The sequence below is a fragment of the Henckelia pumila genome, chromosome 4 (genome assembly GCF_033568475.1).
Source record: "Henckelia pumila isolate YLH828 chromosome 4, ASM3356847v2, whole genome shotgun sequence".
Classification (NCBI taxonomy): Eukaryota; Viridiplantae; Streptophyta; class Magnoliopsida; order Lamiales; family Gesneriaceae; genus Henckelia; species Henckelia pumila.
This window is the reverse complement of record NC_133123.1, coordinates 167,178,295-167,192,428: the sequence shown is the minus strand read 5'-3', so window position 1 is coordinate 167,192,428 and position 14,134 is coordinate 167,178,295. Positions and strand designations below refer to the sequence as shown.

The window sequence follows — 14,134 nt, the reverse complement described above, 5'->3', positions numbered from 1 at the left end:
GCCAGTTTAAGTGTTATTGGGCTTAGTGTAATTTTAATGGGCTTAATTAATTTAATTGGGCTTAGATTAATTAATTGGGCTTAAAGTTTAAGATATTGGGCTTAAGTATGTTAATGGGCCAGATTTAAGTTAATGGGCTTGAGTGTAAGGCCAGCAGTCCAGAACCATCCATGAGAAAAATTGCATGTGTCCTGATTATATATTTAATTATTTTTATGCATTTAAGTTATTTTAATATTTATATGTTAGTAAGAAAATTAAATTAAATATATATGAAGGACACACAATTTATTTAAGTACATGCATTCATGAAATCGATTTTTATGTTATGATTGAAGTTCTATGGTTGAGCAAATAAAATATTTTAGGTGAAAATTGAAGTAGTGTGGCCATTTATGTATGGGCAGTTTCTGCCATTTATGTATGGGTGGTTCGCCACCAGCCTCGTACGATGGTTTCTTAGACTGATCAGTCGCACTATAAGTATGGGTCACACTTACGGATAGAACCATTCGATGTTAAGAAAATAAATGCTCAACAACTCAAGTATGTATGTTATGTATTATGTATTTATGGTTATTTAAGTAAGTTATGTTATGTAATTTTTAAGCATGCTCATTCATGTATATGTATGTATTAGTATTAAATTGTTTTAAATTATTTTGAACCCTTGTTAGTATGCATGTTGGGCCTCTAGGCTCACTACACTGATATGGTGCAGGTGAGTACGTAGAAGAGCAGGTTACTCCTACCGGTGGTGAGGACGTATGAGCAGCGCTGCAGTAGCCCCGTGACCGTGACAGCTTCTGAGTCACCGTGCATGATGTCATGTGAAACATTTTATTATATTTTTAGTGGTTGAGGTTTATGGGAATATTTTATTAAATGTTTTAGTGCATGCACATATTTTAATTATTTTATTTATGCAGTATATTTTTAATTCTAGGGTTGACTCAGATGTTTAATTATTTTAAAGAATGCAATTTTTCTTAAGTATTTAATTGTTTATTTATTTAGCCATGTATTTATTTTAAATATTTTATCATGTGCATATATGTATGGGCATATATGTACATATTTTATTTAGTAGTATAAAAAAAAAAAAATTTCCGCATATTTATTTATTATAGAGTTAGGGTCGTTTCAGAACAAATGTGATTCCTTTGGACATGATTGAAATCGTGCACACAAGCAAACACTAAACATAATGTCCGGTCTACTAGCAGTAGCATATAATAAGGAGCCAATCATACTACGAAAGGAAGATTGATCTACAGTTTTACCATTTTCATCCTTGTCGAGTCTGATTGCTGTGCTCATCGGTGTAGATGATGATTTTGTGTTCTCCATTCCAAACTTCTTTAGAATCTCCTTGATGTATTTGCTTTGGTTCACAAAGAACCCATCCTTGCACTGTTTGATTTGTAATCCGAGGAAATAGTTAAGTTCCCCCATCATACTCATCTTGAAGTGTTCCTGCATCAACTTAGAGAATTCTTGACAAAGAGTTTCATTTGTAGAACCAAAAATTATGTCATCAACATAAATTTGTACAATTAATAAATCATCTTTGTCATGTTTGGGAAACAAAATAATATCAATCTTTCCTCTTGAAATATCATTTGAAATAAGGAAAGTTGATAGTTTTTCATACCAAGCTCGAGGAGCTTGTTTCAAACCATACAAAGCTTTGTTTAGTCTATACACATGATTAGGTAATAATGCATCAACAAAGCCATCAGGTTGTTCAATGTACACCTCCTCTTTCAATTCACCATTAAGAAAAGCATTTTTGACATCCATTTGAAATAACTTAAAATTTCTAGAGCAAGCAAAAGCAAGTAGCATGCGAATAGATTCTAGTCTAGCAACAGGCGCATAAGTTTCATCATAATCTATGCCTTCTTCTTGACTATATCCTTTCGCTACAAGCCTAGCTTTATTTCTAGTGATAGTACCATGCTCGTCAAGTTTATTCCTAAACACCCATTTAGTACCAATGATAGATCTATCATGCGGCCTAGGAACAAGAAACCAAACATCATTGCGTTTAAACTCATTCAACTCATCTTGCATCGCAATTATCCATGCATCATCTAACAAAGCATCATCTATGCATTTAGGTTCAACATGCGAAACAAAGGCAAGATGATTACAAATATTATTAAGAGAAGAACGAGTGGCTACTCCCTTCGAAGGACTTCCGATGATAAGATCCATTGGGTGATCTTTGTGAAGCGTCCAATCCTTCGGAAGTGGTGTTTTCTCAACGGAAACATCTATATCATTTAGGCTTGAGGAAGCCAACTCTTCTTCGAGTAATTATACATCATCAATGTTAGTGCGAACAATAGTAGACATAGATTCATCAAAAATAACATGCATAGATTCTTCAACAAGTAAAGTGCGTTTATTAAAAACTCTAAAGGCCTTACTTGAGGTAGAATATCCGATAAAGATACCTTTGTCGGATTTGGCATCAAATTTTCCAAGGTTGTCCTTACCATTGTTATGTATGTAGCATTTGGAATCGAAAGCTCGAAAGTAAGAAATGTCAGGCTTTCTCCCTCTCCATAATTCATATGGAGTTTTCTTGAGAATTGGCCTTATTGATACGCGATTGATAATGTAACAGGCAGTGTTCATTGCTTCAGCCCAAAAATATTTTGGTAGAGAATGCTCACATATCATGGTCCTCGCAATCTCCACAAGTGTCCTATTTTTCCTCTCAACGACCCCGTTTTGTTGAGGAGTCCTAGGACAAGAAAAATTATGACCGATGCCTTTCTCTTCACAAAAGTTTGAAAAACTCTCATTTTGAAATTCAGTTCCGTGGTCACTACGGATCTGCTTTATTGAAAGATTTTTCTCATTCTCAACACGTTTCACAAAAGTTTTAAAATAATCAAAGGCATCATTTTTGTGGGCTAAAAACAATGTCCACGTGAATCGTGAGAAATCATCCACAATAACAAATGCATAAAGCTTCCCTCCTAGGCTAGCGTTCCTCGAGGGACCACATAGATCTAGGTGAAGAAGTTCAAGGGGCATAGAAGTTGATATAAAATTTTTGCTTTTAAAAGATTCCCTTGTATGTTTGCCAAGTTGACATGCATCACAAATAGAATCTAATTTTAAATTGAGTTTTGGCATACCAACAACTAAATCAAGTTTAAAAAGTTTTTCTATGGTACTAGGACCAACATGACCTAGTCGTCTATGCCAAAGAATGTTGTCATCAACATTCAAGGATACAAGGCTTTTAATATTTGATAAAGATAAATTGTTTAAAGAAACCTTGTAAACATTTTCACTTCTATATCCTTTGAAATTTATTGATTTGTCAGTCGTGAGTGATATAGTGCAGTGTTGGGGAGTGAATTTGACTTCATAACCTCTATCGCACAATTGACTTATGCTTAGTAGATTATGCTTAAGCCCTTTCACTAGTAGTACATCATCAATCAAGCAAGATTCAGATATACCTATTGAGCCGATTCCTTCAATGATTCCTTTGTTGTTGTCTCCAAAGGTTACAGTTCCCTTCTCCTTTGGTTTGATTGATTGAAGTAGCTCTTTGTTCCCCGTCATATGTCTAGAACATCCACTGTCTAGATACCATATGCTAGGGAGAACAATTTTTCTATTTCCCTACAAGAAAAGATTTTGGTACCCTTTAGTTCTTTTGGGTCCACAGTGTTAGAAAAGAAAAATACAAAACAGATTTCCAAGAGTTCAGTCTCTCATAGCGACATCATCGCCACTTTCTAAGAGTGCTCCCAGTAGTAGGTAGGGCTATGCCTCTTTAAAAACCTATTTTCTTGGACAGAGCAGCGTTCATCAGGAAGACCAGTCGCATCAAGGCAATTTAAACCGTTCTATGATGAACTCCCTTAGATCATGATCCCATAATGCCAACTAATGAGTTGTTAAGTACTCTTAGGCCTCCATTTCATATAGCTCTTTTTATCATATTGATATTTTAAGGATCTACACTTATGTCTAGCATGTCCTATTTTACAACAGTAAGAACATGCAGGGGGTGATCTCATTTTTGCTTTAGCAATTAGACTAGTGAAATCTATAGATTTCTTACCATATCCTATTCCACCCTTATCAAAACTACATTTTTGCATGCTTAGTAAATTATTCAAGTTATTACTACTTACATTGAATTTATCAAAAGATTTCTCTAAGTGAGCTATGTCATCCTTTAATCTTAGGTTTTCATGCTCCTTAGTTTCTAATTCATGTTTGAGCTTTTTATTTTCTTCTAAGAGATTTAGCCATATCAAACATGTTTTTATATGCATGTAGTAGTTCGTCATAGGAAGGTACCTCATCATCGTCGTCGGAGACGATGTCATCACTTTTAGCCATGAGGCAGATGTTGGCTTCCTCCTCGTCATCGTCACTATCGCTCCAAGTGGCTAGAAGTGCTTTCTTCTTTCCCTTGTCAACTTTCTTCTTAAGAGGACACTCATTTGCATAGTGGCCTTGTTGTTGACAGTTGTAGCAAGTAACTTCCTTATCCGGCTTCTTTTGGAATTTGTTTCCTCGCATGAATCGTTTGAACTTTCTTGCGAAGAGCGCCATATCATCATCATCATCACCTTCTTTGGATTGGCTAGATAGAGCAATCCCCTTTGCCTTGGTATCTTCTTTGTTTAATTCCTTCCTTGTTGATAATTCCAGCTCATGGGTTTTTAGAGTCCCATGTAGTTGATCAAGATTGTAGGATGCGGTGTCTCCTTTGTTTGACTCGATGATGGCCGTTCTCTTGGCATCCCACTCCTTGGATAAGGCGCGTAGAGCTCTCCTCCACACTTGTTTGGTTGGATATTATTCCCCGAGTTGGGCTAGCTCATTGATAATTTGAGTAAGCCTTCGGAACATAGTATCTACATCTTCGTTTGATTCCATCTCGAATGTTTCATATTTGAGTTGGAGTAGATCGATCTTCGTTTCTTTGACTTGATTAGTCCCTTCTTGGCATATCTCCAACTTGTCCCATATCTCTTTAGCTGATGAGCACATTGAGATCCGATTGTACTCATTCATATCTAAGGAACAATGAAGAATATTCATGGCTTTAGCATTTTGAGAAATTAATCGCATGTCCTCCTTGGAAAAGTCGTCCATTCCCTTGGGAATTTTGACACCCTCAACCTCTTTAGTAGGTATGTAGGGACCTTTCACAGTAACTTTCCAAAGATCATAATCTACGGATTGGATATATAGGGACATTCGATTTTTCCAATACCCGTAGTTTATGTCATTGAAAAGAGGAGGACGATTTGTTGATTGCCCTTGAGCATAGTCGCTCGCTAGATTTGCCATAGAGCCTTTTTGAAAATATTTTGTAAAAAGGTGGCTCTGACACCAGTTGTTAGAATTTAATGGGGGGGGGGGATTTAGGTTCTATTGGCAACTTTAGCAATTTAAAGCGATTATGCAAGTACGCAAGCGGAAGACTTAAGCAATCAAATAATAAGTGCGGTAAATAAATGCGTAATGTAAATAAAGCAGTAAAAGGGATAAGAGATGTTTATGGAAGTTCGACGATAAATCGTCTACGTCTCCCCTTCTTGGTTAAGTCGATTAACGAAGGATCCACTAGCACTTCGAACGTCTTGGCCTTGATGGCTCCAAAGATAGCCTTACAACTTGACACGATCATCGCGCCGATACAACTCAACACTCTTGGCCTTAAGGGCTCCAAGGATAGCCTTAACACTCGTAAAATACACTTGGCTTCACACACAAGTGTTTACAAAACCGAGCAACCTACTCACAAACAAACAACCCTTGATTTTACAACCCCGTATACAACTCGATATGTGAATATATTTTGAACACTCAAAAGAGGCTACAAATTTCTCAACAAATGACTTGAATAATGCTTGAGAGGATTGAGAGACTTGAAGATGTTGGGATGTGTTGAATGGCCTCGGAATGCCTCCTTTTATAGCTGAAAATTTGGCATCGATCGAAACTTCCGATCCCTGCATCGGAGCTTCCGAAATTTGAATTCTGAGACACGCGGGTGTACTGGATCGGAACGTCCGATCCACTTCGGAGCTTCCGATCAGCGCAATAAATGTGTTGTCGAGCAAAAGTCTTCCGGACAAGATTATCAGGCGGCCGTTCAAGATCGGAACGTCCGATCACGTTCGGTGCTTCCGATCTGCTTCACTTCGTTGCCTCCGATCTGCTTCCGAACAATATAATATTCTTAGAAAATGATCGGTCCTTCCGATCATAGATCGGAGCATCCAAACCTGTTCTTCGTAGCTTCCGTTCTTCATTCCGAACAATATAAAATTCCTTGAAATAGATCGGAGCTTCCGAACCCTGATCGGAGCTTCCGATCTACCCTTAGCTTCCGAAGATGCTTCTGATCATGATCGGAGGTTCCGATCCCGTAGCAGTATACTTCTTCGAATTTTTTTTCTGATCTTGAGTATGAATTTAGTCTTAATTCATCTTGAAAATTTTAACTCTGTAATAAGCTCAATGTAAATATTAGTAACATTTTAACCTAGTTTTGTTAATCATCAAAACATAGAGAAATAAGACTTGTTAATGCATTAAAAACATTAATCTCATAATTCAAGATTTATATGCATTTAAGGCGTAACAACTTTCATTTCATGAACATACAACTTTACTCAATAACTTCATGCATGTCATAGATGATAAAAATCATACTTTCATATTGAACATAGGTTTCATGAATGAAACTTAGACATGTACATGCATCACATAACGTAATCGATCCACGTAAGTCGTTCTTGACTTAAAACTTGAAACCTTTTGCATAGGAACTCTTAAATATATTTTAGAAGTCTTAAGAGATCATAACCATGAATTTAAGACCCTAAAATAACATTAAAAAAAATAAGGAATTCCGAAGGAACAATAGTAGACATAGATTCATCAAAAAATTCAATTATCATCTTACATTCCTCATGGTGCAAGTGTAACATCCACTAGAAAATAATCATAGTCATACTGTCCAAAGAGAAATTTGTCATCAACAAATTCAGTGTCATCACGAAATCTTTTAATCCAAACTATAACATCCAAAGTATATCGACCTAAATCAAATAATGATCACTTAGTTTCTTGAAACAAGATATTCCTATTAACCCAGTTTAGGAAAATAACAACAATCTCCATCCATGTTATTGAGCAATGATCATTACTTCCTCAAGATGCTCTTAATCAATTCAAGTTCAACACGATCACAATCCAAAATCCATTCATCACTCGAAAATTTTTCTTTGAAAATCACACATGATCATAACTGTAAGAGAACCGCAATAGAAAATTTTCAAACATAGAACTTACAGTCATTGAGGCAGGAGCATTCGAGTCCTTGGCGAAATTGCATACACAAACCGCGAAATTGCATGCACAAACTTGCGCAGCCATGGCGACTCTGTTCCGAAAATCTTCTTCTTTTCTATATTTTTCCAAATCCTACCATGTTTTGGAACACTATTCTATCAACACACCATCCAACACCATAAAAAAAACTTCAAAATAGTTAATCCCAAAACACCTATTGTAATACCCAAAAAATCCATAAATCAATTCATGATTTATTAAAGGAATTTTAAGTTATTGTATTTTATTATTTATAAATTAAAGTTTATTATCAACTAAATACTTTTGTGTGTTGTGTAAATGATTTAAAAGTTGATATTTCATGTGTTAAAATATACATTTATTTATTGTGTGTTAAGTGGTTTTAATAGTTTTATGCACTTCATTCATGAAAACGTTTCAAGTTTTTGGATGTCCGGGACGAACAGAATGCCTCGCGTGGATCAGTCAAGTTATATATTGAATGACTATTTGATTGCCTCATAAAAGTTATTTCTTCATGAAATGTAGGAAGTATCTTATGCATGAATGGTTCTTACATTGTTTTATGCATGCACGACATGTTCTATGAAAGTTTATGAATATAAAAGAATGAAGATACGCATATTGGCTAAGGTTGGTATGGACTGTATTCGGTGTGCATATCAACCCAAAACCCGTATGGATGGTAAAGAAAGGGATAGTACGCATACTAGTCAAGGCAATATGGACGGTATGAAAGAGCGCATATTGGTCAAGGCTAGTATGGACGGTATGAAAGAGCGCATAATGGCCAAGACTAGTATGGACGGTACAGAGATGGTGCGCCTATTAGCTAAGGCCATTATGGACGGTATTCGGTGCGCATATTGGTCAAGGCTAGTAGGGATGATACATCTATGTGCTTGATGTTCAACGACTGTGATAACGGGAACCCCATGTGCTCATATGTTATGATTACCACAATTACATGTGTTTCGTCACATGAATATGATAAGCTTTATGCTATGTTTAAGTTATGTCATTGCTTTCAGTTTTTATGGTTTATATACGATTTATGTATGCATTTTCTTGTTGGGTCTTTAGATTCACTATACTTGAATGATGCAGGTAATGACGCTATCGATGAGTTCATTGATAAGTATGGAGTTGGGACATGAAGAGGAACAGACGGTCAGGTCGGCGAGAGATGCATGAGTGCTTTGTTATGAAAACAAGTTTTAATATGTTTTAGTTTATAGACATTTTTGGCAAAGTATGTTAAATGTTTATTTCATATTTTTGTGCACTTTTTAATATTTTGTTTATTTTTATGAAAAAATGATGCTTTCGCAAAGTTTTTTTTTTAATTTTTTCCAAATTTTAAGTACGAATGTTTGAGTAACTTAGAGAAATTTTGGGACGTTACAATCAAAATCTTTAGAGTTGTTGAATTTGAAACAAGGCTCTATGACTGTCCGACCGGACGGGTACAAGCCAAATTGACGGCACGAACTTGGGTTGACAGTAGTTGGTGGCATTAAAGCTGGTTGGGAATGAATTGATTGGCTTGGTTTCCTTTGTAACAGATTTTGTTATGCGATTGTATCCACCAAGATACTGGGTTGTTTAATTTTCACATCAATACGAATATTCTGAAAGCCCAACAATAAAACAACCGATGAGAAAATTTTCGAGGAGGCCGTCAATTGTTTAAGAATGGACGTCGATGCGGCGTATGTTGAGAGGACAGGAAGATTTGCCTTTGGAGGCGTGATCAGAGATCATGAAGAACATCCCATTTTAGCATTCGGTAGAAATCTGGAGAGGCCTCATTCGATTACGACAGCCGAATTGTTTGCTATAGAAGGTGGACTTCGAATTGCTCAAGAGCAAGGTATTCAGGTGCATCAACTTGCCTCAGATTCTTTTCTAGCTGTGCAAGCAATCACTCGACTGGAAGAGGATCATAGTTATTTTGGCTCCATTGCGACTTATATTCGAAAATTTATCGAGTCACAGAATTTCATCAAAATTATGCATATTCGGAGATCAGCCAATATGGTTGCTCACTCTATTGCTGCGTTTGTTATTTCTTCCACGACCCAATGTGTGGGATCCGGAAAATTTTTCAATTTGGTTAAATAATCTTGTAATGTCTGATATTTCTACTTCTTAATAAAATTACAAGATGTTTGCCAAAAAAAAAATAATAATAAAAATGAGAAGCAACAACTGCAGATGGGATTCCGGCAAGCCGTTTGTGCCATAATGACATGCTATTAACACATTCAATATTCTTTTTGTAGATAGATGTACTCGAATGAACATGAGAGGCAAAAAAATGCATGCTCGGATCAAAATTTTTAAAATTAAATTACTAATCTGATATATATGATTTGGAAAACTGCTAACATAAAATTCCAAGCACTCACACCAAGTAATTTAGGCATAAAGTGGACTTGAATCATAGCCATGATAAGAGACACAGGATTCATCAATCACAAGCTGGTGTTCAAACGCATTATGAATTATAATTTAGTTGAATAGATTAACAGATACAGAACCCACTCTAGATAAACATAATCCAATCATTGCTAACATCTGTAACAACTGTCCCACTCGTAAATCGACTTGCATCAGACGCATAAGAAATTGAATGATAACAACCCAGGAATAACACAGATGACCATTTCGATATTTCCAAGCTCTCAAAAGTAATCTGATTTCTTTCCTTATTCTTCATCGCTTTCATTTCTGAACACTGAGGCAACCGCAACCTTGGGCTTCCTTGCAGCATTACCAACAGAGGTCTGCTTTGTGAAAAGGAAAATAAAACAACAAGATTCAACAAATACAGTATTTTTAGTACCGAAACAAGTTGATACAGAACCATAAAAGGGAAAAAACTAAGTATGAAAGACATAGTTTAGCAGTGCCTCATTATGTCACAGTACATGAGATTATGGACAGTTCCTTAGTAGGGATAAGGGGCCTCTCATCAGTTCTGATAGATGGGAAGTTTGATCTGTAGAAGTTTATAAGGTCATTTCAAAATGTCTATTTCCTGTTTGAAAAAACACTATTGACCCATTTTATAACATACTTTACCAACTGATGCAGGCAATGATACATGACACACCCTTCAGGTTCTTGATTCTTGAATAAATTTTAGAAGATTAAGCTAACTGGTTGTGAACTGTCTTGAACCTAGCTATTATATACCAATAACTAATATCCTCAACACGAATTAATTGAAACATCACGGGGCTATATAATTCCAATCAACAAAAAGAAGTATATACCTTGGAGGAAACACCTCTTGCAGAAAAACCAAACTTTAAAACTTTCCGGTGATCTTGGTCAACAACTGCTGTAGCATTCCTTTCTGGAGGAGGAGCTGGAACGGTTCCAGTTTCCTCCTGATTCTGCTGCTGCTGCTTATGGACATCAGCCCTGTAATGGAGTACAAAAATCTTTAACCAAACATGGCATGAAATAATACCGCATCCTACTTAATTCACGCATTAATTTTGTGATATTCGTAACAAATATCCACCTACATCAGCATAAACTTTTCCATTTCCCTTTCTTGACGTTGTTGTTCCCTTTTCTGTCTATCGTCACGGCTGCTGCTTCCATGCATTTCTTTCATTTGCTTGAACCTCTGAGAACATCGAAGAAAAATCAAGTGAAGAGATATGAAAAAATAAATAACAGAGCCACAATCCAGAGGTAAAAATCACAGTAGCCCACCTTTCTGTGGTTGTGGTCATAGGAGCTAAGGTGAGCTTCAAACTCCATTGCCAGTTTATACTGCTTGTTGCAGAGCTCACAAAAGAACACTTTCCGTATTTCTTTCACCTGACTTTGAATTTTCTGCTCCCGTTCTGCTATAACCTGGATTTTAATAATGTGCAGGAAGCAGGCAGTAGAAGCCACCAGGTAATAAAAACTGCACGAAGTTCTCAACACCTTCAAAAGTTGATGTCCCTAATGATAAACAGGTCCTTTTAAAAGACACACATACCTCTCTCTTTTTTGCAAGTTCCTCAGTCTCTTCAACCTCGACACCCAGCTTTCTACGCTGGATGTTTTCTTCTGCTGTATAGTAATCATCTTGTTCTTGTTTCCCAAGGCCTAACCTTGAATCTCTAATTCCAGATTTGATTGGCTCGGTTATCCCTGTATATCTATCAAAAGTCAATTTACATGCAAAGAAGATAAGACAATAGAATTAGTCATGTCATGGTGTTTCACCGATAAAAAAAACGAAAGATTGACAATAGAAAATGGAAAAAAGAAAATTCTACAGCATGTAATTTAAGGGCAGTGCATATATTGCCTTTCCAAATTTTCCTTTCTCCCACACAACCGAAAAATTGCACAATCAAGAAAATAGGGTGACGGACCATGGTTCAAATTTCAAACTGAATTATTTTCGTAGCAACTTCAGTTCTCAGGGTAAATGTTTCTCATACTTTGAGGAAAATAGAAACCATAGCAATCAACAGACAGAAACATTGAACAGCTCTTATCATTCATCAATCCTAATATAATGTTAAAATGGAATGTATTGAGGCTCTGCACATGGGGTTAGAATGACAAATTAATTGAGATGAGTAATCATTTCATAAAAAGCACCTTGTTCATCCTTTCCAAGCCCCTTTCCTTTCCATCCCATCTTTTGAAGAAGTCTGAATCCAACATTAGTAGACGTGAGCTGAATGTCTAAAGATGCTTGCTCCACATTATCCAGATCTACATTTTCTGCAACTCTGTGATGTAATGGTAGGCGGAAATCATCTGCAAGATCCTCAAGGATAGAAGCGTCATGTGCCTAAGGCAGGAAACGTCAAAAAAGAAATCATCACACGAGCGCTGCTACTACTTTCACTTTAAAAGGCACTCACCAATGATTCGATGCTATTGCCGGAAAAGGGTCAATATACCAATATCTTAGAATAAGTACACATAATTATGTCATAACAATAAGGTATCGAGGCATTCGATCATAGTTTCAACATTTACAGCCAAATATATAGACAACAAAAGTACAAACTAACAATATCACCAATTTACTGACAAAGCAGCTGTGAGATTTCCAAAGTATATCCAATTACAAACACAACTGACAGCTTCCACTTTCAAGAACTTTATAGCAAATTCTGACTGTAAAATCCATCAATGAAAGTATGAAACATGAAGCATAACACCAGATATCAAAGAATCACATATAGCACGGTCAATCTTTCATAGGAAATCAAATCAACGGCATTAGTATTTTATCCCATATACGAGACATGTCAACTCCTCAGCATCAGACTCATTGTTATTACAATAGCAAATCAAACGCATAAAATATCCATGGAACTCACCCAGTCCTTACCTCATCGCTTTTCTGTTGCCTTCTATTGTGCCACTCTTGTTTACCACTATACCATTTACTATCCATATCTTAGAGGTATCACCCTACCAACAAAAGAGACAAAAAATTCATTCAAACGTATCCAATTAGATAAACAAATCTCAACACTTCAAAACCTCGAACTAAGATGATTCTAGGAGCTTAATGGAGCTTTACCCTGAAAAAACTTAAAAATTCTAGAACAAGCCAAATCTTCTCTCGACTAAAAAAAGTGGAATAATAAATAGAAATATCTTTTTAAAAAATCTTTCACAGATCGAATGATTCTCTCTTCTCATCAACCAAATACTTAGAATTCTTCCAACCTATGTTTCCGAAAATAAAGAGAAATCTATAAGAAAGCCTCGTACTAAACAAAATATCAATCGCACATGCAAACGCATAAATAAATCAACCATTCAAAATAATTATTGAATAAATAAATAAAAATAAAAACATATAAAAACTTCAGCAGATCGAGTAGACTTTACCTTATTCAAGAAAGGATTATCTGGGAGAAAAATCGAGAATTAGGGTTTAGATTTTTATAAATTTGGCAGAAATTCATCTCTCCACGGGCACGGAAAAGACACCTAACATATACCCAAAATAAATATTAAAAAATAATAATAAAATAACTTTACTTTTTCCAGGAGGAAAAAGGAAAAAAAAAATTAATGATTGTTTGATTTGATTAAGGGCAACTTGTAGATAACTATCTACATCAAATATAAGTTTCAATTTACTCTCTATATTTGTTTTTCTGAAAAAGCCCTTGTCTTTATTTTAATCATTATTATTTCTTGAATTATCAAATGTGAAATCGGATTCAAAATCTGATTCACTTGATTCATCAAGATAATAAATATTTTCATCGTCGGATAAAAATTCAATTGTTTCTACTCGATAGAATCCAATAGTATATGTTTCTTCAAGAAGTTTAACTTTATTTTTTTTTTCGTTTCGTTTTGGACATTCATTTGCATAATGACCTTCTTCATTGCACAACCAACATGTGCAGTTCTTTCATTTACCTTTTGGGCAATGTGGTTTTTTATTATCAAACTTTTTATAAAATTTTCTTTTATAAGGTTTTCTGAAGAAATTCCTTCTAAATTTCTTCTTTTTATAGGGAATAAATTTCCTATTAAAATATTTATAAGGTTTATTTAATTTATTATGTTTCTGTCGTTTTAAATGTTTGTGTGACATGTTTGTTTTACAACCGTATTCTTTTACTGCGAATTCCATTTTGTCACAACAAAGTTTATTGTTTTGTTTGTAAGATTTGGATATTCTTTTATTTAATGTTACTTCATGACATTTCTTTGTTATAACGTCTTTAATAAATTTAATAGCTCCTCCTAGTGTTTTGGC

General features: G+C 35.4%; 1 protein-coding gene across 2 annotated transcripts; it reads right to left on the bottom strand.

Annotated features, from left to right (window-relative positions):
* Positions 1 to 9,862: 9,862 nt before the first annotated feature.
* LOC140864553 (uncharacterized) lies at positions 9,863 to 13,355 on the bottom strand. 2 transcript variants are annotated; one of them, XM_073268811.1, is made up of 8 exons: positions 13,249 to 13,355; positions 12,740 to 12,822; positions 11,995 to 12,190; positions 11,381 to 11,535; positions 11,107 to 11,250; positions 10,914 to 11,017; positions 10,656 to 10,806; positions 9,863 to 10,163 (listed from the first exon to the last, which is right to left on the bottom strand). In XM_073268811.1, exons 2-8 carry the CDS (start codon positions 12,803 to 12,805, stop codon positions 10,086 to 10,088), a joined length of 894 nt encoding a protein of 297 aa, XP_073124912.1. In that variant the 5' UTR covers positions 12,806 to 12,822; positions 13,249 to 13,355; the 3' UTR covers positions 9,863 to 10,085. The 2 variants fall into 2 exon arrangements, with proteins under 2 accessions (XP_073124912.1, XP_073124913.1); XM_073268812.1 differs by lacking the exon at positions 13,249 to 13,355 and adding an exon at positions 12,935 to 13,203.
* Positions 13,356 to 14,134: the final 779 nt, after the last annotated feature.